The sequence below is a fragment of the Neolamprologus multifasciatus genome, chromosome 7, assembly GCF_963576455.1.
Source record: "Neolamprologus multifasciatus chromosome 7, fNeoMul1.2, whole genome shotgun sequence".
Lineage (NCBI taxonomy): Eukaryota > Metazoa > Chordata > Actinopteri > Cichliformes > Cichlidae > Neolamprologus > Neolamprologus multifasciatus.
This window is the reverse complement of record NC_140445.1, coordinates 66,757,479-66,782,528: the sequence shown is the minus strand read 5'-3', so window position 1 is coordinate 66,782,528 and position 25,050 is coordinate 66,757,479. Positions and strand designations below refer to the sequence as shown.

General features: G+C 42.0%; 2 protein-coding genes and 1 non-coding gene across 5 annotated transcripts; all 3 read left to right on the top strand.

Annotated features, from left to right (window-relative positions):
- The first annotated feature begins 2,660 nt into the window (after window positions 1-2,660).
- Window positions 2,661-2,732, top strand: trnap-ugg (transfer RNA proline (anticodon UGG)). Its single transcript has one exon. It is a non-coding gene; the product is annotated as a tRNA-Pro (tRNA).
- A 1,291-nt stretch (window positions 2,733-4,023) lies between these two features.
- Window positions 4,024-13,543, top strand: bbs2 (Bardet-Biedl syndrome 2). Of its 2 annotated transcripts, none has more exons than XM_085169095.1 (18): window positions 4,024-4,156; window positions 4,597-4,728; window positions 5,070-5,297; window positions 7,186-7,311; window positions 7,463-7,525; window positions 7,749-7,826; window positions 7,996-8,100; window positions 9,558-9,644; window positions 9,720-9,855; window positions 9,972-10,111; window positions 10,450-10,579; window positions 10,656-10,827; window positions 10,916-11,045; window positions 11,125-11,244; window positions 11,363-11,500; window positions 11,698-11,810; window positions 12,577-12,725; window positions 12,824-13,543. In XM_085169095.1, the coding sequence occupies exons 2-18, from the start codon at window positions 4,612-4,614 to the stop codon at window positions 12,928-12,930; spliced, it is 2,139 nt and encodes a 712-aa protein (XP_085025221.1). In that variant the 5' UTR covers window positions 4,024-4,156; window positions 4,597-4,611; the 3' UTR covers window positions 12,931-13,543. The 2 variants fall into 2 exon arrangements, with proteins under 2 accessions (XP_085025221.1, XP_085025223.1); XM_085169097.1 differs by having other exon boundaries at window positions 4,536-4,728.
- A 3,399-nt stretch (window positions 13,544-16,942) lies between these two features.
- On the top strand, window positions 16,943-24,946 carry b3gnt9 (UDP-GlcNAc:betaGal beta-1,3-N-acetylglucosaminyltransferase 9). 2 transcript variants are annotated; one of them, XM_085169099.1, is made up of 7 exons: window positions 16,945-17,317; window positions 17,978-18,101; window positions 18,207-18,326; window positions 19,014-19,352; window positions 19,679-19,920; window positions 19,994-20,249; window positions 20,323-24,946. In XM_085169099.1, the coding sequence occupies exons 2-7, from the start codon at window positions 17,994-17,996 to the stop codon at window positions 20,659-20,661; spliced, it is 1,404 nt and encodes a 467-aa protein (XP_085025225.1). In that variant the 5' UTR covers window positions 16,945-17,317; window positions 17,978-17,993; the 3' UTR covers window positions 20,662-24,946. The 2 variants fall into 2 exon arrangements, with proteins under 2 accessions (XP_085025224.1, XP_085025225.1); XM_085169098.1 differs by having other exon boundaries at window positions 16,943-18,101.
- The last annotated feature ends 104 nt before the right edge of the window (window positions 24,947-25,050 follow it).

The window sequence follows — 25,050 nt, the reverse complement described above, 5'->3', positions numbered from 1 at the left end:
ATGTGGAGTGAAGTTAATGACAACGTGTCCAACCATTGGAGATGTGAGCAGGACAGACGAACAACTGACGGGAAAAGTGTGGACTTTATACCAGTTTTTAAATTGTGTTGATCGGCCGTAAAACCAGAGTTATGATAAAATATCTGCAATGTTTGTTTTTCTTCCTGAATACTGTCGTTGTTTATATTTACTACAGGAAGAAACGGTAAAAACGGCGTTTTATAAGGAAAACGCTCGAAAGCCTGTGAGCAAAAACAAAAACAAAAAAACCTCCCACCCTTTCCTATTGGTTGTTAAATGTACCACGTCGACCAATCAAAAAAAATGATATGGCAACATGGCATTTAGTTGTTTAGGGAGGTGGAAGTTTTAGGAGTGACGGCGTGTTTTGAGATGTGAGAGATTTGCGACGTTTAGCACAAATCTTGTGTAGTTAGTGTGTAGTTAGTGTGTAGTTAGTGTGTAGTGTAGTCAATAGTTTTGTTTGGCCGCTTGCCCCTCCCTTTCTTCCCTCCCCATCCTCAGCTGCCTCCCTATTCCCGCTCTACCACACCCACCCACACACGCAGGGCTTGGGGTGCAAGTATGTCACCAGGGTGCAGGGGAGGCACTCCCTGATGACTTTGGTTGCAGCATTGGATAAAGTCAAATTTGTTGCTACCACTACTGATTGTTGGTCAGCTCATCAGAAAAGTTACCGTGGAGTCACATGCCATTGGATAGAGGAAGAGTCCCTGGAAAGAAGATCTGCAGCACTAGCGTGCAACAGATTGAGAGGGTCTCACACATTTGACATGCTTGCTGGTGCGCCTGATGATATCCATTGCCAATACAAGATTAGAGGCAAAGTTTTAAGAACCACAACTGATAGTGGATCCAACTTTGTCAAGGCCTTCCACATGTTTGGGGCACAAAATGATGCCGATGAAAATGAAACTGAAGATGAAGCAGACCCAGAAACTCTTGACCTGACTGACCATATTGACTACCATGAGGCAAGTGCAATTCTTGATGAAGACTCTGGTTTGGAGTATCAACTCCCGCCTCATCAGCGATGTGCATGTCACCTGCTAAACCTTGTGGCAACAACTGATGCTGCCCTAGCAGAGAGCATGAATGACACCTACAAGAGGCTCTCCCGTGCAACCTTTGCAAAATGCCAGGCCATGGAACAAAACTGGCCGGTCTCATTTGGCTAATGAAGTGGTAGAGGACAAGTGTAAGCTACAGATCATTCATCCCAATGCAACACGGTGGAATTCAACCTACCTTGCCATTGACAGGATAATACGCATCATTGATGAGAAGGAGGAAGATGCCATCAGGAGCATTTGTGAGTTTAAGGTGAAAATGTGAGTAAAATTGGACACCTACCAATATGGTTGCAAATTTTGTGAATTTTCCTTAATGGATGGTTAAAAACGTGAGCAGACTCTTAATACTAAATCAGAAAATCCCTATTATAGTCATGGTGGGTTTTGTTGTTGTGTCTTACAGGTCGAGTCCTGCAGAAGTTGCATTCCTAAGGGAGTACTGTACCACCATGAAGCCACTGGTGAAAGCTTCAAACATCCTTCAGTCTGAGTCCACTTCCTTTATGGGATGGCTCCTGCCAGTAATCCAACAACTACTGTCCAAACTTAGCAGGCTGGAGACATCAAGCAAGACATGTGTGCCACTCATCAGAGCATTGCAAAATGGCCTTCAAAAGCGTTTTGGACCGATGATGGAGGATCCAGAGTTGGCTGCAGCTGCAGTCCTCTTACCCAAGTTCAAGACTTCCTGGACTGACAGTGCAGATGTAATAGAGGCTGGTAAGGATTCATGTGATCCCATTTTTGTGTATTTTTACATTTGACACATGCTTAAGTGAGTATTTCACCTAATACATTGTAAGTTATTGATGGTCTGTCCTGAATACTAAACAAGTCTTTTTGAGAATTTGCCGATTTTAAATTTGTGTTCAGGAATAATCACTGAAATTTAAATAACAAAATTGTGTTATCTACTTGCAATTACAGCCTTGACATGCATCAAACAACATCTTGAAACAACGGAGCATGAGAGTGAGGATCAGCAAAGAGTCATCTGATGAAGATGAATTCTTCTCCAGACCAATCTCCAGAAGGCTGCAAAGTGCAGCTGAGCTTGATGGTTATCTTGGAATTTTGGAATCACTATACAATACCATCAACTTCAGCAATTTGTCAGTACATATATATTTTTTTCTTTTTTTCCCTATATTTAAACAACTAAAATATCCATACAATAAGAATGAAAGAAGAAGAAGAAGAAAAAAGAAAAGAAAAAGAAGCAAAACAGGAAACAATAAATAATTTTTTTTTTAAATGTAGTCCATCCATTTCTTCCATCGTGATACAAACAGCTCCCTCTTGTAGTTCACATCTGCTGTCTTTTTCTCCATCCTGTAAATGTCCATTGTGATGTTCATCCACATGTCGTCGTCCTCCCCCCCCCACCCCGAACTAGATGGTTGGACGGGATTTGAACAAGTTGAAGCTATACTGTTGTCCACCACCAGAGGGTGATGTTTGACCGGATTAAAATGACGAGGCCAAAGTGCCACATCACAAGTTTTGAAGAATTCGACAGCACGTCTTTATGGTTAAGAATTCCAGATGCAGATGTTGTTCTTGACTGGCTCGTTGGTCTAGGGGTATGATTCTCGCTTTGGGTGCGAGAGGTCCCGGGTTCAAATCCCGGACGAGCCCTTGCTTTTTTTTTTTCTTTTTTACAAATACAGACTGTTGATAATCACTTTATGAAAACACACAACAACAGAAATCATTACTTTTCTCATGCAGTTGGACTTGACTTTTGTGACTGTGAAGAGATTTATTTAACATATTTAATTACTCTCTAACCACACAGAACTTATCAGTACTTCTAAATAGAAATTTAGAAAATAGAAATTTAGAAGTAAGTGGTTAAAAAAATATGTATATTGCTTACAAATTTTGAGTGGAAAATTTGATGAGGAGTTAAGTTATTAAGGTTTTCTTCAATTTTTAAAGTTCAAAAACCAAGTGGCAAAGTTATTATTGAGGTTTTTTATGGTTGTGTTTTGTTTTATGCGTGTTAGTGTAATTCATTTATGATATTATGTAAGTAAAAAGTGCAGATGTAACAAGCTTAAGTTTCCGCCTACACCTTTTCAATGAAAAATCTGAGATTGTCCCACTGAATTGAATCCTTAGTTGTCAGAATGTATTTATTTATTTACTAAAACGCCTGTTGTTGTTGTTGTTGTTGGTGGTGGTGGTGGTGGTGGGATTTTATTTTATTTTTTAAACTACTAATAAAATAAACGTAGAGACACCGTGGGCTGATCATGTGGTAGTCCTTAGGAGCACAGAATTCTGATCTGATCCCCATTTGGACAGGATGAGATAGTTTTGACTGACAGGCTGGTAGAAGAGGTTAGGCAGGAGTCTGTGGACCGTGATGTTCACAGACAACATTGTTATCTGTAGTGAGAGCCTGGAGGGGTAGAGGTGTGCCGTGGAATCAAAGTCAGTAGAAACGAAACAGAACACACACGTGTGTGAGGCAGGTAGAGTGTGTTAAGATGAGCGCCAGGGGTGATTGGTAACAGTAGTGAAATAGACTGTTTGCAAGATGGTAGTGAGACTTGTTGTGATATGTGGCAGTAGAAATATGAAAAAAGACAGGCGGATGAGTTGGAGGTGGCAGAATTGAGATTTTGAGTGGGAGTGACAAGACAAGATTAAAAATGAGTATATTAGAGGTCCAATACATCCACATTCCCGCCTCTGCACAAGGATATTGAAGATGGAGCTCCCAAGCTGAAGGAACAGAGGAAGATAGCAAAGCAGGTCCGTGGATATATTGAAGAAGGACATGAAGTGAGTTGGGGTGACACAATATTAGGAAGAGGTTAAGATGAAGGAAGGTGATCTGTTGAAAGAAGAAGGAGAAATGCATTTTTCTTCCATGTATAGCAACATTAGCCCACTGCAACTCTCAGTTGTGTAATTTATTTTGAAAACAGCAGACCGGATGTTGGCAGCTAGTCGACTTCCTGTGGCCGTGTTATCATTTTATCCAGGTAGCTCATTTGCGACTGGATTCTTTGGAACAAAAATCGAAGTTTTGCTGCTAACGCGTGGGCCTGGTACGTCTGTCACAAATTAGTGATGTGTTTTGTTGTTGGGCCGTCAGTAGTTTGGACTTGTTCCCTGCGAGTTCCAAGACATCGACGTTAATGTCAGCTAGTTGTGCTAGCTTTCCATGCATTTAAGTCCAATATTTCTTTGAGCAGAAAGCACCATGCCGTACTTGGTGTTTATGCAGGGTGAAGGTGTCGGTGTGGTGTCTTATGGTTGTTTAAAAGCCATTCTTCTGGAGCAAACGACGGGGAGATTAGCCAGATGAAAAGCTTTAGCTTGCGACTCCTTGTTGCTAGGCAACGGAAGTCGCCTGTGGCTGGCTGAGCTAAAGCCTGTAATTACATTAGTGTGGCAAAGTTACTCATCACCTTTTGCTTATTTTAGGCAACCTTCTCGTCTTGTGTGTGAGATATTTGATTCTCAGTAAGTTCTCATCTCTATTAAGACCAGAGTAAGCATCATGCTGGTCCCCATATTCACTCTGAAGCTGAACCACAAGATTAACCCTCGCATGGTGACTATTGGACAGTTTGATGGGGTTCATCCATGCCTTACTGCCGCCACGCAGGCTGGAAAGGTGAGGGAAATAAATGTTTGCAAACTCCTCACAGTTATGTGTAAATATCATCCATGCTGTAGGAAAATTACTATCATGTTTTTGTGACACGATGAGAGTGAAAACAACCAAGTATTTGCCCTCTTCCTGATTTCTTTTTTTGATCGTACTTGTCACAGTTACCTGTTTCACATTAGCAGCTAATCTTAATGTTAGACAATTAGAACCTCAGTAAATACAAAATGCAGTTTTCAAATGATGATTTCATTTACCCAAACTTATCTGGCTCTGTGTGGAAAAGAACTGCTGACTCTGGAGCATTTGGCACTTCCCTACTCTCTTGTTGTCTTTCTCATTAAAAGGTTTTCATTCACAACCCCCACACCCGTGGCCAGAGACCTGTGGCTTACCGACTGAGCCAGAGTGCCCAAGACTCTGACATTTCTCTGCTCAACATCAATCAGGCAGTCACCTGTTTGGCTGCAGGAAGACTGGGACCAAATACTACTGGGGACACACTGTTGGTGGGATCCCAGACAAACCTGTTGGCTTATGATGTCCATGACAATGCTGACATATTTTACAGAGAGGTGAGTAAAGTCAGGAAAAATATTGGAACTGGGTCTCCAAAAGTTGATTCTGTTCATCTGGACGTAGCGCTTTGTGGGAGAAACGTTTCGTCATCATCAGGTGACGTCTTCAGTCTCAGCTGCAGGTTTCAATCTCATAAACAGGACATTTGCATAATGACTGAAACCAGCCCACTGAAGGAACAATGGGCTGTGAGGTCAGTTCCTTATTCTTAATTATGCAAATTCTCATAACCACTGATCAACAACCACTGACCAATGGCCATGAGTACCATTCACAGAGAGTTGGGGAATGGCTGCAATCACAGCATGTAAGATGGTGACAGATAGGGCTGGGTATCGTCACTGATTTCTAGAATCGATTCAATTCCGATTCACAAGGTCCCGAATCGATTCGATCCACGATTTGATTTAATTCGATTTGAATCTGGGAAATTTTGACAGTCAGAAATATTATAATTCAGATCAGTACATTTACATATTTTTGTATCTATAAAAAGGAAGCTGACACACGCAAGACTTTATCAAAGGTGTGAGAATCACAGCAGAGGCCTTTGTGTCAAAGTAGCTGAAGATAAAACACAGAGAAACATAAAGGTGATTTTCCTGGCCTGGCTTTTATAAAAATATTCTGCAGTACATCTAAAACAAAAGAAAACCATAAATCAACACATGAACATTACCTCTGAAGTTACAGCGGTTTTAGAGACACAGCGTTTTGCATTTTGCATAATTTTAAAAAGTTTAAATTTGTTCAGTATTGAACAGCAGAAATGAGGTTTTCTTTTCGGAAGTATGTAAAACGAAGAAAAAAAATGTCGGCCGACAGCCTGTAAACAACGGTAGACTTGTGCGTAACAAGCAAGCGAATAATGAAGAAAACAGTACAGAGAGAGAGAGAGAGAGAGCTGTGCATCGTGGTCGAAGCAAAACAGTAAAAGTCAGAGTGAATTCATGACGATGTTTATGTGAAGCGTAGTTTGGATCTTCTTTTGCTGCTGGTTCGGTCAATATTGTTTGGAGAGAGATCAAACTAACAGCTTTAGAATCAGCGTGTAAAGGGCGTGAACACAAAGCTTGACCCGCCGAAACATCAGAATCAGCGAGCTGTCGGCTTTCAGCCCCGACCGTGAGAAAGGCGACATCTCACTGATTCTGATCCACGGGTTGCGCTGTGTTTAAGTCTTTGTTCCTGCTCTCATTTACTGTCTTAGCTGTTTGGTGGTTGTTGAAATTTTGAGGTTTAACCAGAGATTCTGGCGTTTCGGGCAAAATAAATTTATATTAAAAAATCGATTCAGGATTTTAATGAACTGATTTTACGTTATCCAAGCCAGAATCGATTTTAATCGATAAATCAATTATAAAAACCCACCCCTAGTGACAGATGTACCCATAGGCCCCTCCTCCATTCAGGAGGTTTCAGTCATTATGCAAATGTCCTGTTTATAAGGTTGAAACCTGCAGTCAGCTGAGACTGAAGACGTCACCTGATGAGTGATGAAACGTTTCTCCCACAAAGCGCTACGTCCAGATGAACAGAATCAACTTCTGGAGATTTACTTTCCTGGATGATTGAGCATCAACACATTGGACCTGGGTGTTGTGACTTGTGTTATTCTATATTTAAATCAGGATTCAAACAATTCTTAATGAGTTCTGTTGATCTGAGCTTTTTTATGTGTAGTTTGGTTTAAAAAGTGACAGAATTACTGATTAACCAGCTGACGCCACGACCCGACTGACTCAGCTAATTATACAGTTGAGACAAGTAAAAATCTCTGCTTCATAGCTCAAGTCACAAAATGAAAAGTGGCTCGATTATAAATGCTTTGCCCAAAACGATGTGAAGCTGGCTTATATTTAAACGTGTTTCTTCTCTGTGCAGGTGACAGATGGAGCTAACGCCATCGTGTTGGGGAAACTTGGGGACATCCCCTCTCCTCTTGCTATCATTGGAGGGAACTGTGCCTTGCAAGGCTTTGACTATCAGGGCAATGACCACTTTTGGACGGTAAGTATCTAGTGTTTTTACTTTTTATGTGTTAACTAGTAACAGATCTCATCAAACTGGTTTTCTTGGTCTAAAATCGTGAATGTTTACATATTTTTCACATATTTATAAAGAATTGTGCTCCACTTGATCTTAAACTACACTTTCTTAGGTCACTGGAGATAATGTCAGGTCTCTGGTGCTCTGTGACTTCACTGGAGATGGAAAAAACGAGGTAAGTCTTGACTGCCCAGTAGTCGGGGAGCTTTCCACTTAACACACTACAATTTCAGTAACAGAGCATCTTACAGTTCTGTTATAAATATAGGTATGACATTAATTCATGCAAACATGACTGGAGGGTCTTTAACTTACAATACAAACTGCCTTGAGGTGACTGTTGTTGTCATTTGGTGCCATCTAAATAAAGCTGGCTGTTGTTGCTGTTGCACTCACAGCTCCTGGTGGGGTCTGAGGATTTTGACATCAGAGTGTTCAAAGAGGACGAACTTGTGTCAGAGATGACTGAGAATGAGGTAAAATGAGGGTGCAACGCGTAGCTTGGTAACTGCTAGCTTGGTAACTGCTAGCTCGATCATGTTGTGTTGCATGTTTTTAATGCTCTTTGTACACAAGAAGCATTAATAAAACACTGTAGCACTAATGTGTTGTACAGTTTCTTATCTGTGTGTCTTCCTCCAACAGACAGTCACGTCTTTGTGCCACATGCACGGCAGCAGGTTTGGTTATGCTCTGGCTAATGGCACTGTCGGCGTGTACGACCGCGCTGCCCGCTACTGGAGAATCAAGGTACCGTCATCATCTTCATACATTCCTCATTTCTTTGGTGTCTCTCCTTCTTTTCATTTTGTTTTTGTACTTTTTATGTTTCCTAAAAGTTCAAAACTTTGAGATTATTCTGCAATAAACATTTAATTCATCCAAATGTGTTTTATAACCAGATTATGTCAAACTGAATCTGTTCTGTGAATGTGGTTTAGATGAGATCTTTATTGTCACTGTTACAAGAACAATGGACGGCAGTTTGGCATCTCTCATTAGCAATATGTCGATGTTTTACATTAAAGTCACTTTAGAATAAAAGATGCACAAATATATACATATAGATATATACAGTTGTATCCAAGTTATATGCTGTAAGGTGGAATCAGTGGTCGTGCACATTGAGTAAGAGGTAGAAATGTTATTTATAACTACAGTGAAAATGTAAATAAATGTTAGCAGCACAGTTAACCTTCAGTCCGGGTGGAGGTGGGGCATGTTTGACAGCGTGCGGGTAAAAACTAGGGGTGGGGGAAAAATGGATACTGTGTAGCATGGTGATATTTTGTTTGCTAATAATGTATGGATACAGGGACAGCAGAAATGGATACTTTGTTACAAAAAAGGTTTTTGTGCTCTGACTTCAGAGCATGTTGATCCTTTTTCTGAGCAAGAATCCTGACATTCCTTCACTGTCCAAATGTGTTTAATAAACATGACAGTTTACTTATTTTAATTTAAGACATGTTTTATTTTAATTAAGTTTCAAACTTTTTATTTAATGTAAAATTATATTTTGTTTTAATTTACTTTCAAATTCTTCAGTTGCTGAAGGGGCTGCATAGTTTTCATAAACTGCATAGTTCAGAATAGCTATAATTGTACCAGATGGTTGATTCAGTTAAGTTGGACTAGACTGTAATACAAACCGTTCAGTTTGTCAACAATCAAACTGAAATGAGAGAAAGACTGAGTGTGAGACTTTGATATTAGAGAAAATGAATATTGATAAAGTTTACCTTTATGTACAGAATCTGAATATCGCAAAATATTTTAAAAAACTGCAATAATATCGTATCGTGCGTTAAGTATTGTGATAATATCGTATCGTGGGATGTATGGTGATTCCCACCTCTAGTAAAAACCTTTATTGAGTCTGTTTGTCTTTGACCTGATCGACCTGTAGCCTTTACTGGGGGGTCCAGAGCGCCACGATGATGCTGACTCTCCGCTCACGTCTGCCAGTATAAATGTCTCTGACGGGGATTAGTGTAGTAGTAACAAATACTACTTGTAACATGACTAATAGTCATTTGTAGGACGCTCATGGACGGTGGACAGTGTTACCTTTCACAGCATGAAGAGGACAGTCGTGCGTTGCTCACCTGCAGTTTGAACCTGATGAGTAAAGACAGTCTTGGCTGAGATTAAATGTAAATAATTCAGTTTTCTACTGTGTAATTTGCTCTTTTCTCCTCACTTAGTCCAAGAATCATGCAATGAGCATCTTTGCATTTGACTTGAATGCCGATGGGGTCGTTGAGCTCATCACTGGTTGGTCCAATGGAAAGGTGAGTCCACAGCTGTTATCCACAATCGACTTCTTACTGTTTTAACGTGGGACTTTCTCAAAATGATTTTGTCAGATTGACGCTCGCAGCGACCGCACTGGTGAGGTCATCTTCAAGGACAACTTCTCTTCTTCTGTGGCTGGAGTAGTGGAGGGAGACTACAGGCTGGATGGACAGAAACAGCTCATCTGCACCTCCACAGAAGGAGAAGGTAAGTGTGTGAAAATGGACATTTGTACATTTCCTTGTGTGTTTTCTGTGCCAGGTATCATTTCAAAGACTGTGAGCTCATCAGAGGATGTTGCTATACTTGTCATGTGTTTGTAGTTCGTGGTTATCTGCCAGCCAGTAAAGACCTAAAAGGGAATCTCATGGACACGAGCGCCGAGCAGGACCTTGTTCGAGAGCTCAGCCAGCGCAGACAGAATCTGCTGCTTGAGCTTCGCAACTACGAGGAGAATGCCAAGGTGATTTATTCAGTCACAATAAACTGGTGGTGATGTTTGTGGGTTCTACATTTCAGCAGGCACACAGTGGCTCTACATTTATGGTAACAATAATTTAAAAAGCTCTTCTTAAACGTTAACGACAGATCTTTATAAAAACCCTGGAGCTGGAGCACACTGCTTTACAGACAGGTGCCATCACAGTTGCACCTTTGAGGCAGCTGTTTGTGATTGTGTTAAAGAGTTTTTGTTATTGATTCATCCACGTTAATAAAAAGTCTGATCTTTGGAAGCAACGTTTCCGATCGAACGTCGTCACAACTGTGCGTTCTGAGTCATAAACTCTGCTCTTATTTCAGGGTGTGTCAGAGACGCACAGTGGGATGGGAGTCATACCAGCCAACACTCAGCTCCAGACAGCGCTGTCAGTGAAAGCTGCTGCAGAGACCCAGAAGGCTCATGTGGAGCTCAGCATTTCAACACCAAATGGTAGCGTTGGTTAGCGCGTCACCGTTTATCGAGTGTTTGCGTACAAGTCGCTGAGTCTCTCCTTGATCTTTTACAGAGACGGTTATCCGTGCAGTGCTCATCTTTGCAGAAGGCATCTTTGAGGGTGAGAGTCACGTCGTCCACCCCAGCGCTCAAAACCTGTCTGGTTGTGTCAGAGTCCCCATCGTGCCCCCAAAGGACATCCCAGTGGATCTGCACATCAAAGCCTTTGTTGGAGGGAGAACCAGGTCAGATCAGAGTAATGAGTCTTTTTCTAATGCGGTTAACGACGCCGCTCTCGTTCTCACGTCGTCCCGTTCTTTTCGTCCTCGTCAGCACTCAGTTCCACGTGTTTGAAATCACTCGTCAGCTGCCTCGTTTCTCCATGTACGACCTCGCCGTCGACTCGTCGGCTGCACAGCCCACAGGGAGGGTTGCCTTCAGCATCAACGATCGACAGCAGAGGGTAGGCTGTCACACGATCTTCTGCATTTATAAAATTGAATTCTGTTTAATCTTATCCTCCGCTTTGTGTCCTTGTGTAGGTGGTGATGTGGCTGAATCAGAATTTCCTGCTTCCAGAGGGAGTGGAGAGTCCCGATGTTACCTTTAGTTCACTCAGAGGTGGGGGGCTGTTGTCCTTCAGCATGGCCAGCAATGGACAGGTACACATCAAAAATATCTACAGCACTCATTTGTTTCTTATATGAACTTAGAGACTTGCTCTGTCATTAGTTTATACGTATTTTAAGAACAATAATAATTCGTAATGTGTCCAATCAGATCACCATAAGAACTGACGATATTGACCTAGCAGGAGATCTGATCCAATCATTAGCCTCCTTCCTGGCAATTGAGGACCTGTCAGCAGAAGCGGACTTCCCCACATATTTTGAGGAGCTGCACACGACGCTCACTGAGGTTTGGCTCAGGTTTCATCTGCTCTCAGTGTCAAACATTCAGGACGTTGGGTCAGTAGCAATAAAAGTCCAAACTCTTGAGATTAGAAGGTGTGGACCAAAACGTTAGTCCCTGTAGTCTATCTCCAAACTGGGCAAGTCACACACTACAGGGCAAAAATAGGTCAGCTCACCTGTACGTTTAAATGTGTTTGCTAGGTGGACGAGTTCCATTCTGTCCACCAGAAACTAACTGCAGCTATGGCTGACCACTCCAACTACATTAGAAACATGCTGGTGCAAGCAGAGGACGCGCGCCTAATGGGTGACATGTGAGTTATCTCAGGATTTTACTTCATGATACTTGCAGCCATATTGCTACATTATTGTTGAATTATCTGGACTTGTATGTGCAGCGCAGTGGTTCGCACTGTTGCACCTGAGTTCAGTTCCACCACCTGTGTGGAGTTCGCATGTTCTCTCCGGGAACTCCGGCTTACTTAATTGAATGTGAGTGTGAATAGTTGTCTGTCTCTGTATGTTAGCCTGATGTGCCTCGCTTCTCGCCCTACGACAGCTGGGATAGGCTCCAGCGACCCTTAAAAGGATAAGCGGAAGCAAATGGATGTATGTGCCCTGAAAGGCGTGTGTTTTATTCACTGCCAGCCGTGGTAGAAATAAAATCCTGGGTTCTCTCTCTTTCATGTTTTTATTCCCCTACAGGTAAACACATCTAATAGTTTTGGTGATCTAGCTTCAGGAATTTACTGATGATACGAGTCCTTTATTAAGGTGATAGTTATTATTCTCTCAGTGATGCGTTCAAAAAGCGCGGCAAACAGAAATCCATAAATGGATCGGAGGACTGACGGCACTGAGCGAGACGATGGCGGTAGTCAAGCGCTGCACTGAGGCAGCGTTACATTTCCAGGGACGTGCATGTCAGATAACAGCGTAGGGTTGCACAGGGGTTTGCAGTCTTGACATACCTGCAGCACAGATTTAACGCAGAAGAATAAATCCTGTTACAGTATCATTTCTATCATGAAACTGTTGACTTCCTTCTTTTCCTCACGTCTTTGTTCGTTTCCACCGTAGGACAACTATGAAGAAGCGCTACAGAGAGCTGTACGATCTAAACCGGGATCTAATCAACGAGTACAAGATCCGCTCAAACAACCACAATGCTCTCCTGGCTTGTCTCAAGTCTGTCAACCAAGCCATACAGCGAGCCGGCAGGCTCCGAGGTAAGTCTGACAAGCACTGTTTGTTAACTACCTCCAGTTGAACCAGGGGAGAAGATGATATATTAAGCGTATCTGCCTCTGTGTGTGCTTCTCTGCAGTGGGTAAGCCCAAGAACCAAGTGATCTCTGCCTGTCGAGACGCCATCAAAAGCAATAACATCAACGCGCTTTTCAGGATCATGAGGGCTGGCACCGCATCCTCCTGAGAGCGGAAGGATGAGGGACGCGGGAGCGGACTAGAGGAGTTTACAGTCAGCACGTGTAATAACTGTAATGAGGCCGGCGAGTACGTGTGGAGCAAGAACAACAGGAGACAGAGACACTGAAGCGGCCTTAATCCACGACTCAGTTTTAAGCAACAGCTTCTTGAAATTGGAATCCAGCCAACACAAATATAATGGTGACCTCAGACTTTGTGCAAAATTGTCATCGTTAGTCGGGCTGATTGGGCTTCAGCGAGTGCACTGGAGTTTCCCTGCATCACTAACCTGCGTGAGCAGCCAATTACTCACTTTAGTCAGAAGTTAAGACAAACAGAAGGACTCGAGTACGACGCCAATTTCATGCATTTGTGGTGACCTGTCGCAGACGGTCTGAGAAAACGAGTGTGCCGGTTTCATTCAGCTGACCGTAAAGTCACCGGTGGCGTGGACCTTCACGCTCGGCCTCGGCTCTCAGCTGCTGCGTGTTCGTGTGGCATTTGTAGCCAAAGAAAACTGTCTAACTTGTTTACTTTTTGTAGACTGTATTCAGAAAGTGCACATGTAACTTTGTGTTTGTGGAAAGATTGTTATTAAATTACATTTTAAACTTTTATAACTTTTGGCTGATTGTTGTCACAGCACCAATAAAGGGAGGGTTTATTTCTAGATGGATTTGAGGCGTTTATATCAAATCAAAAGAGGTAAACATTTTAAATACTGATGTGTTTAGACAAATGCTCCAACATTATTTAGTCTGCTTTACAGGCAAGTTTCCAAAAACATGAATAAATAAACATGGTGTCGTAAGCCCCGCCCTCTGGTCAAAGATGGTCGCTCACAGTGGACGTTGGCTGTGTCCCAATTCAGGGTCTGCAGCCTTAACGATCCTCAAGGGCCGTGTACTTAAAGACCGCTAAGACCGGAAGTGCGAGGCTTGTGAAATGGGACGGTCTAGCCTCCATTGCGCTGCCCAGGTTGCCTAGCAACCATGATACTAACAGCTGGAAACGTTTCATACAGCTTTGTTTGACAGAAATGAAGGAGAAAATCTTTTGTTCATTTGTTTGTTTGTTTCTACATGAGCTTTGATCATTCTCTGATTAAGCTCAGCTATTGAACGCCGTATATTTTAAAGTAAAGGCTTTAAAACCAAGTTAGTACAAACGTCACTAATGTCACATGACTTTGCTGACATGTGGCCAACAGTAATGTTTTAATGATCTTCGTTATTAAACATTTGCACTTAAATAAGTGACATAATATTCAGTACTTAAAGTTTACTCTTCGGGCGCCCCTCATCTGCCGTTTTTTTCGGCAAAATTATCCACACCCACCGCCACGCTATGCATTCTGGGATATGTTGGGCCACGAAGTCTACACCGCCACGTCCTTGAAATTCAGGGAAATTAATTCCCTGCTCAATATCATGTGATTCTTTAATAGACTGTGTCTATTTTGTTTTTTTATATGAACCCCCTGACATTGTGTTTGCTATTTTGTATTTGTATATCTGTATTTTGTGCTTTGTCAATAAAACGTATTCAAAAAAAAATAAAAATTCAGGGAAATGAAGGACGCATTTGAGGGCCGCATTTCGAGCAGCCTTCGAATTGGGACAGCCTTCGTCACGTCGCTGTGACGTAATTGGCCTTAAAATGCGGCCTTTAAGGCTGCAGACCCAACGCGCCAAGCTGTGTTTAAAAGGTTCCGCATCCGCATCTGCCAACGGAATGAGGTCTCCAAAAAAACACAAAATTACTGCAAAGATTAAAAAAAAAATACACATCTCTCCATAACAAAATGGAGCCCGAAAGAAAAATAAATGTTTCTGCTGTGTGGGATCATTTTGATCTTTTATCTGGAAATAAGGTAACTGTTTGTCTGTCTTTGTTTCAGTGTAATCTATCAGAACACCTCAGTGTTTAGGCATTACAGAGCCAAACATGACAATGAGGAGACAAACACTGACAATGAACACAGGTAGGCCTATATTGACACTGAACAGCTTCATCGTCTTTTTTTTTTTTTTTATTAATATGTGTTTTATTATTATTATTATTATTTTTTTTTTATTTATTTATTTTTTGCCTGTCCCATTTGGTTCTTTAGCCGTCAGAATTGTTGTCTGAAGACCAACAAGGAGACCCAATGGATTTATTTTGCCAAATGGATCATCATGGCATTGCCCTATTGGTCCATTTGATCGACCTTTGTTTTTATTATTTATTTTATTTTCAGTTGTTACAGACGGGACAGACATGAGTGAGGGATAGGAAAGGGAGAAAGAAAGAGGAAGGAAAAGAAAAACAGAAGGGGAGAGGGACAGTGAGAAAGGGGGGAAGAAAATATCTCCTGGATCACCTGTTGAGAGAAAAAGAGAAAACAAGCAAAAAAAAAAAAAACAACTAAGCAACATACTAAACACAACACCATCGCATTAATCTAGCTAAGTGTAAACAGCAGTAAATACTAAATATTGAATGTTGTTGTGCAGCACGCAGGACAGACAGCGCACAATGTGCTTTGAAGTAGCAGCCAAGAAAGGTGTGATTTAAGTCTACGAACAGTGAACACCCGTGTGCACACCTGTGTGGATCAGTGCGCTTGTATTCAAATGGTTTCCCCATGTAATGGTCTGCAAGAGGATGTAGAGAGCCATAGCCCCGCCCCCAGGGCATGAAGCAGGCATGGAGGAGATCCATGTTTTATTATTTTGAAATCAAGCATCTAGGAAGAATGTTCTGGGTCAGGCAGTCCTGAATTTTATTATAAAGGACTGCCAACCCCTTAGTATTGTGGAGAGTGTCGGAGAGAAACATTCCAAGATCAGAGGATCCTTTAACGTACTGGGGGAATAGGAAGACATCTTATCTGAACCTTTTCCACCTGGCTTTACAGCTTTTGTGTACCCCAGCTTCATCTGTGCCTGTGAGTTTTCCAAAGCTGGGGAAATGGTGTCAAAAAAAACAACAACAAAAAAAACGCAATAGACTGAATGCAAAAACAATGGATGAAATTATTTTTCTGGATAGAAATTTATAATAAACTCTGAGTCAATTACATTTAAATGGGTAATATTATATTCACAATGCTTTCATTTTAATTTTCACTTAATGTCATTCACAATATATTTTAAAGATGGTAAATGGACTGGTTCTTATGTAGCGCTTTTCTACTCATCTGAGCACTCAAAGCGCTTTACACAACTTGTGCATTCACCCAAGCACACCCATTCGCACAAGCACATCTTTCTAAGTGCTTCATAGCTAACATTCACACACATTCATACTCCGATGGATGCATCGGAGAGCAATTTGGGGTTAGTATCTTGCCCAAGGATATTTGGTATGCAGACTAGGGGAAGCCAGAAATCGAACCGCCAACCTTCCGATCAGTAGATGACCTGCTCTACCACCAGAGCTACAGCCGCCCCAGATGTCTACAATATTTGAAACGTAAAAGATATAAAATGATTCCATGGACAATACAACACCTTACAGTGTATACACGTATGACTAGGTCATTGAATCAGTGTCTGTTGTGAGTCTCGAGTAAGTTGCCTGCAATGATATTTAATGTCCAGCAGGTGTCAGTATGGAGCAAAACAGCAACACTGTGTCGACACAGTATTGATACAGTTTGGGGAATGTGCTGAAACGCTTCACGAGGCCTCATCTACCCATCACTAGTTGGACCTCATCTCCCTGGTAGAAACAAACAAGACCAAACCATGAACAACACTCCAAGTTTTACTGCATTTCTAAATGTTTTATGCAGCCCCTGGTTTGAATCAGTGGTTAACTCCTCCCTACTGCCGACCAGAGCCCTATGACACTGCCCACGCTGTCCTGGGCATATCGACATTTTTACAGAGTTTATTAGGCAAAAAAACAAAAAACAAAAAACTTGCATCACTAGCCTGATGTCTTTGCACATGCCCTTTGCTTTTGCCCGGTTTATTGACATATTTCTATCTCCTCCCAAAGGCTGTTCGCGTTGATCGTCTACTTTAACTGCGTTTGAAAAGTATCAGCCACGCCCACATCGAGTCAGTAACTCACACTTTAACCATTAGCGCTCCAAAAGTCAGACATGCTAGCGTTTGCCACGGTACACAACGAACACGTGTTATTTCCTACAGCACCTTAACGCAGCATGAGGAGCGCCGTCCTGCAGGTCAGAGAAACACCTCCAGCGTTTTCATCTCGTCTTTGAGCATCTTTCGCACTCATGAAAACAGCGCACGGACAGATGTGCGCTATTTTACTTCCCCTCGCGGTTTTCTACAAACTCTGGAAGTCGGTTTACTTTGTTAGAGCAGAAGGAGCCCACGCTGGAGCCCACGCTGGAGCGCAGATGTTTTTAGTTTGACCCTCTGTCTGCCTCCTCGGTAAGTCTGAATGAATCGCTTTAACAAGAAAACACTCGATATATTTAAATATGAAAGAAATAAGCAGATGCGTGTTTCTATATTTGTAATATAATCTTCTGTTCTTGTTCTAGTTCATGCCGTTATGTCTGCTTCAGGGACACAGCGTTCTTAGAAAATAGTTCTCGGTACCTTCGTGTTGCCTTACATAAGACCCAGACACTCCCACTCCTGAACCCACTGAAGAATTTGGTGTGAGAGGGAAAAACAGTCAGCTCATAAAAAGCACGAGTGATATTGTTGCGTGGATGTTTATCGGTGATACAGTAAGAAAGTGGGTGAAATGAGAGGACTGGCCGTGGCATCTAGACTGCAGCTGATTTGTTTGAAATCTGCTGAACTGATTTCTTCCACAGTGGAAGAAGCGATTGCATCAGATGACCGCGGGTCAGAGCTGAAACAAATATCTGGGACAGTTTAACCCAAAGGGAAGAATAATGGGGTCGATAAATGAGTCTTTGTTTTTTCTTTGATGCTGTCTGTTGCTTTTGCTCCAGCATGTTCTCACGTCACAAGTTTCACAGACTAGTCAGCAAAACCAAATCGAGTCTTCCAGCTCCAAGTACCAGTCAGGCTGCTGCAGGACTAACCAATGCATTCCTGCTTAATACTTAACTACAGCCAGCGTCTTCAAACGATGCTGAGAAGGATGTTGATGACGAGGAGGCTCCTCCATGTGAAGGGAGACGTGATGTGCACAGTTCTGCTGCTGCTGCTGTTCTGTTTCCTGCTGTACGCCCGACACGTAAGGATGGAAGTTGCTCTTTTTGCTGTTTGCCTTGTTTCACTGTTGCTTTTTGAATTAAAAGAAAAATCCAACTCAGTTTTCAACCAACACTCGTGTTTCCAGGTTGTGCTCTCCTCTGGATGTGACAGACCTGTGTGGAAACTGCACATCCACGGCTCCACCAGCCCCAGTCGGACCCTGCTGGGAGCCACTGGAGCTAAAGTGGGCCAGGACTTTCAAGGGGTATGACCCGATATAGGTTACACATGCTGATATGAAGGTGTTGGTATTATAGCAGCGAGCCTAATGGCTTTATTAAAACAGATATATTGTTTAAGGCAGCGGTCCCCAACCCCCGGGGCTCGGACCGGTACCGGTCCGTGAGTCGTTTGGTACCGGGCCGCGAGAGTTGAGGCTCAGGTGTGAAATGTATAGTTTTCAACGTTATTTCAACATTATTTCAACGGTTTTCAGCGTTATTTTGTTATCGTTTACTCGGTTTTCCTGGGTCTTTTCACGTGTGTTATGAATAAATCTTCTTTTTTTCGGTACCGGTACTAGTTTTATTTTGTTGTATTTATCCGCGACACCTTAAAGGCCGGTCCGTGAAAATATTGTCGGGCATAAACCGGTCCGTGGCGCAAAAAAGGTTGGAGACCGCTGTTTTAAGGGTCTATATTGCCAGCGATATATACAAAAAATCTCAGTTTTTAGAGATATTCAATAGAAACTGAGATTTAAATAAAAGTGGAGGAGTGGATCAGATTGTGACACAAAGGCCTGAAGTTGTTGCACCATGATATTCATTTCTTAGCTTAGTCCTCATTTACAAGATTAGTATGAAATACAGAGTCACAAACACACATAATGCAGGACTGTGTGAGTATTATATGGCTGTTAAGATTTCTTTACACATTTTCCCCTAATTAGGCGTTCCCGTCCAGGGCTTCAGGGGTCCAGCCACCTCCATGTAAATCCCAGTCCAGGTCGAAAGCTCCCCAACACAAATCCAAGTCTAAGGGCAAATCCAAGCCACGCAGGAAGAACGCCGTGCCGACCAAGACTGCGGCCAATCCCCTGCCCACGATGCCACAGTTTGACTTTGAGGCTTATCTGAGAGAAAAGGACAACAGAAACTTCAAGCTGCTCATAGACCAGCCAGAAAAATGTCACATCAGAGGAGCAGAGGAACAAGGAGGAGGGTCTAACAATGCCCCTTATATGCTCATTGCAGTGAAATCCATAGCAGCAGATTTTGATAAACGTCAGGTAAAATATTCTGCAAGAACGTATGTCATAAACGTGAGGCTGTAATAACCAATTTAGTTCCTTTTCCACTCCACGGCGTCACTACTTATGTAATCTGGTTTTCCAGCACCAGTCGATACGGATCAAGAGCATCTTTAAGGCAGGAGTGGATTAAGGAACAAAACTGAGTGACTGAATGTGGGACGTAACTCAATACACCGACATAAACATGATTCCTAATGAAGAGTATTACCGCTCCTGGTCTATAAAGTGTCTGAGCAGCGTGTTAGGAAAACCTTTACTCTCTTAGTCGAGTTAAACGACCTTTGTGCTTCATTTTTTCTTAGGTAGTACGCCGGACGTGGGGTAAGGAGGGACATTTTGAAAATGACGTGTCCATCCGCACAGTTTTCCTCTTGGGTGTTCCCAAGAATCGAACCGCTCTGCCTCTGTGGGATCAGCTCCTGTCCTACGAGAGTCAAACATATAAGGACGTCCTGCTGTGGGATTTCGAAGACACCTTTTTCAACCTGACGCTAAAAGAAACGCACTTTCTGAACTGGGTCAACAGCAGCTGTCCTCGTGTCAAGTCAGTGTCGATTAATCGAGCCGACGTAAGTTTTTTTCCGGTGCTCAGCTCACATTTATCTCGTCTTATCCAGGTTCATCTTCAAAGGTGATGCCGATGTGTATGTTAATGTGGAAAACATACTGGAAATGCTACGAGGTCAACAGCCAAACGAGGATCTGTTTATCGGTGATATCATTATCCGTGCTAAACCCATTCGCCGGCGCACTTCCAAATACTATGTGCCAGAGTTTTTGTACGGAGGGGGTCTGTACCCCGATTATGCTGGCGGAGGAGGGTTCGTTATGTCGGGACACACGGCTCAGAGACTGAGCTCTGCCTGTCGACAGGTACTTCAAATTAGAAAGTGAGCATTTTCACACATCTATCAAAAATGATGATTTCGAATGACTTTTTTTCCAGGTGGAATTGTTCCCCATCGACGATGTCTTTCTGGGAATGTGCCTCCAGCTGATCGGCATCAAACCATCGCGACATCAGGGCTTCCGGACCTTTGGAATTCCCCGCCCGTCAGCAGCTCCTCACCTTCAGACGTTCGACCCTTGTTTTTACAGAGAACTCATGGTTGTTCACAGCCTCAGCGTCCCCCAAATCTGGCTCATGTGGAACCTCCTGCACGACCCCAAACTGAGCTGCCACAACAGGACCAGCCGGACGCCCCGGCCTTTTAAATGGAGGGCGGGGCTGGGCTCGATGGTGGAGACGGACTACGATGAGAAACGAGTGTTCGTCTCACATTAGTGACCCTACAAAATGGTCATAGCACGAGACTGGAAAGGCTTGTGAGGCGTTCAAAAGCACAGCTGAGTCATGTGAGACTTTATACGAGCTGGCTGGCAGTCGTGGGGGAAATGAAGCGACGAAGGCCAAATGTGTTCCAGACTTTTGAGAAAGAAAGCCCCGAGGGGATTTTAGCTTGACATCAGAGCCCCATTTGTCTTTTCACACTGTGGCTGTGAACAGTTGGGACTTTTAAACCTTAATGTGTTGTTTACAGTGTTTATGTCCACACAGTTCCACGAGAACAACCAAAGAAAGTGCGGTTAGCTGGTTTAACCCCATTTGCTCGAAGCTGTCACGTTAACATTCAGACTGTGGACAAGACTGGAAATGACTGTGTAGTGGGAAGGCAGCAGGGATTTTTAGAGATGCCCCTCTCTTCTTTGTAACGCTGCCCAGAGGCGCCAATGGAAGGTCGCATTATCTGTCCCCGGAGGAGCAGCAAATCACGTCTAAATAGAAACCATCTGCATGATGCAAACCAAATGGGACCAAGGCTCACTGAAACATGCACACTAACTACACCTCTGCCGAAGTTTGGGCGTATCCCGTTTCCTAATCTGCCAAAGTTCACACATGTATACAGATCACATTTATGTCCGTTAAAACGAAATAAACAATCTCGTGTTCTCTGGACTTTAGTAGAATTTGCCTGTTTTTGCCATGTTGTGTAAGATTAGTCTAGAAAATTATGGCTGATATGGTCGTCATGAAGACAGACGAAGCAAACATGGACGGGACAGCACTGAGGTTCAGTGTTTAGTGTGGCAGACTTCAGCAAAGTGGGTTTTGTTTTCGAGGCATATTGTAAGCCTGTCATTACATGTTTGACATTTCAATGGGTCGAGATAAGAAACAAAACCAAATGTTCAACCAGCTTCATCAGATACTTACAGCGATTGATAAACACACAACACAGATAATCACAGAACAATATGTAAATATAACATCGGCTGATCTGTCTCTCTGATAGGTCAACCTGAATGCAAGGCAGGTTTATTTATAGCACAATTCAACAACAAGGTGATTCAAAGTGCTTTACAGAGACATTGAAAACAAAAACAAATAAAAAGCAGGATTTAAAATTGATTTTTAAAAAAAAAGCAAAACAAAAAACAGTGGATAAAATCTGTAGTTAAAATGTAAGTTTTGATATTTAAGCTTAAAAGTGTGGATTTGGTGCTTTATTCAAATGCAGCTGAGAACAGGTGAGTCTTCAACCTGGATTTAAATAAACTGAGTGTTTCAGCTGATCTGAGGCTTTCTGGGAGTTTGTTCCAGATATAAGGAGCATAAAAGCTGAATGCAGCTTCTCCGTGTCTGGTTCTGACTCTGGGAACTGATAAAAGACCGGATCCAGATGACCTGAGGGATCTGGAAGGTTCATACTGGGTCAGGAGGTCACTGATGTACTTTGGTCCTAAACCATTCAGAGCTTTAAAGTCTATCCTCTGACGGACAGGCAGCCAGTGTAAAGACCTCAGAGCTGGACTGATGTGGTCCACTTGTTTGGTCTTAGTGAGGACTCGAGCAGCAGAGCTCTGAATGAGCTGCAGTTGTCTGACTGGTTTTTTAGGTAGACCTGTAAAGATGCTGTTACAGTAATCAAGCCTACTAAAGATGAATGCATGGACTAGTTTTTCCAGGTCATGTTGAGACATCAGATCTTTGATCCTTGAAATATTCTTGAGGTGATAGTAAGCTGATTTTGTTATTGTCTTAATGTGTTTTTGTAAGTTTAGGTCTGCGTCCATCACTACACCCACATTTCTCTCCTGGTTTGTGGTTTTTAGGTGTATAGATTGAAGTTCTCTGGTGACCTGTAATCGTTTTTCTTTGGCGCCAAAGACTATTACCTCAGTTTGTTTTTGTTTAGCTGGAGAAAATTGTGGCACAACCAGTCATTAATTTCCTCAGTGCATTTACCAAGAGCCTGTACAGGGCCTCGGTCTCCTGGTGACATTGTGATATATATTTGTGTGTCGTCTGCACAGCTGTGATAGTTTATTTTGTTGTTCTTTATAATCTGTGCCAGTGGGAGCATGTAAATGTTAAACAGAAGGGGTCCCAAGATGGAACCTTGGGGAACTCCACATGTGATACTCGTCTGCTCAGATGTGAAGTTACCTGTTGATACAAAGTATTTCCTGTTTTCTAAGTATGTTTTGAACCAGTTTAGTACAGTTCCTGAGAGACCTGCCCAGTTCTCCGTTTGAGTAATATGTTGTGGTCGACTATCAAATGCTGCACTGAGATCCAGTAAAACTAAGACTGACATTGTTCCACTGTCTGTATTCAGACATATGTCATTGAACACTTTGGTCAGAGCGGTTTCAGTGCTGTGGTTCTGTTTAAAACCTGACTGGAAGGCATCATAGCAGTTATTCTGTTTTAAGAAGTAATTGAGCTGTTGAGAAACTGCTTTATCAATGATCTTACTTAAAAATGGGAGATTTGAGATCGGCCTGTAGTTCTTCATTTGTATCTTGTCAAGATTGTCCTTTTTCAGTATAGGTTTGATTACAGCAGTTTTTAGTGGTTCTGGAAACACACCTGACATTAAAGAAAAGGATAAAGGACAGTTAGACAGCTCACCTGAAGAGGTTTGCAGGGAGATCCGATACGGGTGAAAATGCATGAATACAGGCTGAGTTCAAGTTCCACACCTGGTGTGCGAATCATCGTGCCATCACAGCGATAAATCCCGCTCTCTTGGAAATACCAAGACTTCTGGAATTATTTTCATTATTTTCAACCTTCTTTAAAGGTTTTATTTCAGTCATCAGCAGCACTCATAATGGTACACCATTAAGCATTAGTGAGTGTTTAATTCATCATCTCATGACTCCTCTGTAGTACGTCTTTTATAAACAGATATGTTTATCCATCTGTTACAGCAGGTACAGATATCACTGCTACCACATCACTACTAGTAACAATCAAACATAGTTACAAAAATATATCTGTATTTATAAATGGCATACCGAGGATGAGTGATGAATTTAGCATTTTCTAATATCTCTATCCATCTATACAGACGGATAAAAGAAGACAGGAATTTAAATTAGGACTAGGGATGCAACGATACCGATACTTGGATCTGAGTACTTGCCAATACAGAGTAGTACCATACTTCTACCACACACACAGAAATACAATTAATTGGAAGACAGGTTTTATTATATTCCCTGCCGATAAAAAATAAAATCTTAATAAAAATGACCACAAAAAAATTTCAAGTGAAAAATAAGCACTTCTGTTAAATTATTGCAGAGTCTCCACATTGTAATTTAACAAAATATCATCAACTACTGGCACTGTCTCGAGCTTTCAGAATAATAAATAAACACTTCTGTTTGGAATAAAATAAATACAAATTAGGTTTGAGAATAAAATAAACTTTTAAATTATTGCAGAGTGTCCATATTGTAAACAAACAAAATAATTATTAAATAAATAATAAAATATAAAAAAAATATAAAATAAATAATAAATAAAATAATAATTGGCCTCCTAGTGGCCAATCTAAAAAACTACAACAGAAATGACAAGCCACCCTCTGATTAATGAAATAAGTTAGTATCGGTTCATGGTATCGGTTAACTTTTACGAGTATGAGTACACACACATTTTACAGTATCCGCCCCGATACCCGATACCAGTATCGGTGCATCCCTAATTAGGACTTCCACTGGCCAACTGGTTTTCTGTGGGACACACAAACTTTTGAATGATGTGTCATGTGCAATGAAGAGGACAAAACTCTTATTTTAATCCATCTTTGAGTTTAAACTTGGGGAGAAAAAAAGTAAAAAACCTCTTGCTATTTTTGACATCCATATTTTTTTATTATTTTTTTCATATCCTGGTTGCACAAACAGAAAATGAACTTTGATGTCAGTCAGCAGTGAACATTCACTTTCATTCAAGTCCAAATGGTGCGTTGGAGTCTTAGGAGACGGCACATCTCATCATCATCGCGAAACAGCATCAAAGTGCCAGAGCGAAGCTTTCAGTCCTCGGTAACTCGCTACGTTATTGCCTTTTTTCCTGTGGACATGCTTTGTTAATCTACCTTCATACACAAAGTTATAGTATTCAAAATATAAAATGCCACATTGCCATGAATTTTACAAGTTTAATTAAGTATACCAGCTCCATTTCCAGAAATGGGCTTAATGTACACACACACACACACACACACACACACACACATATTCTGCAGGGAGTAAAGGGGGGGGGGGGGGGGGGGCAACAGAACAAATGATACCAAGGACAGACGATACAAAGCATTAACATGAGATTATCATTACACTGAAGATGACAATTATAAATCACAACAATCTCAGT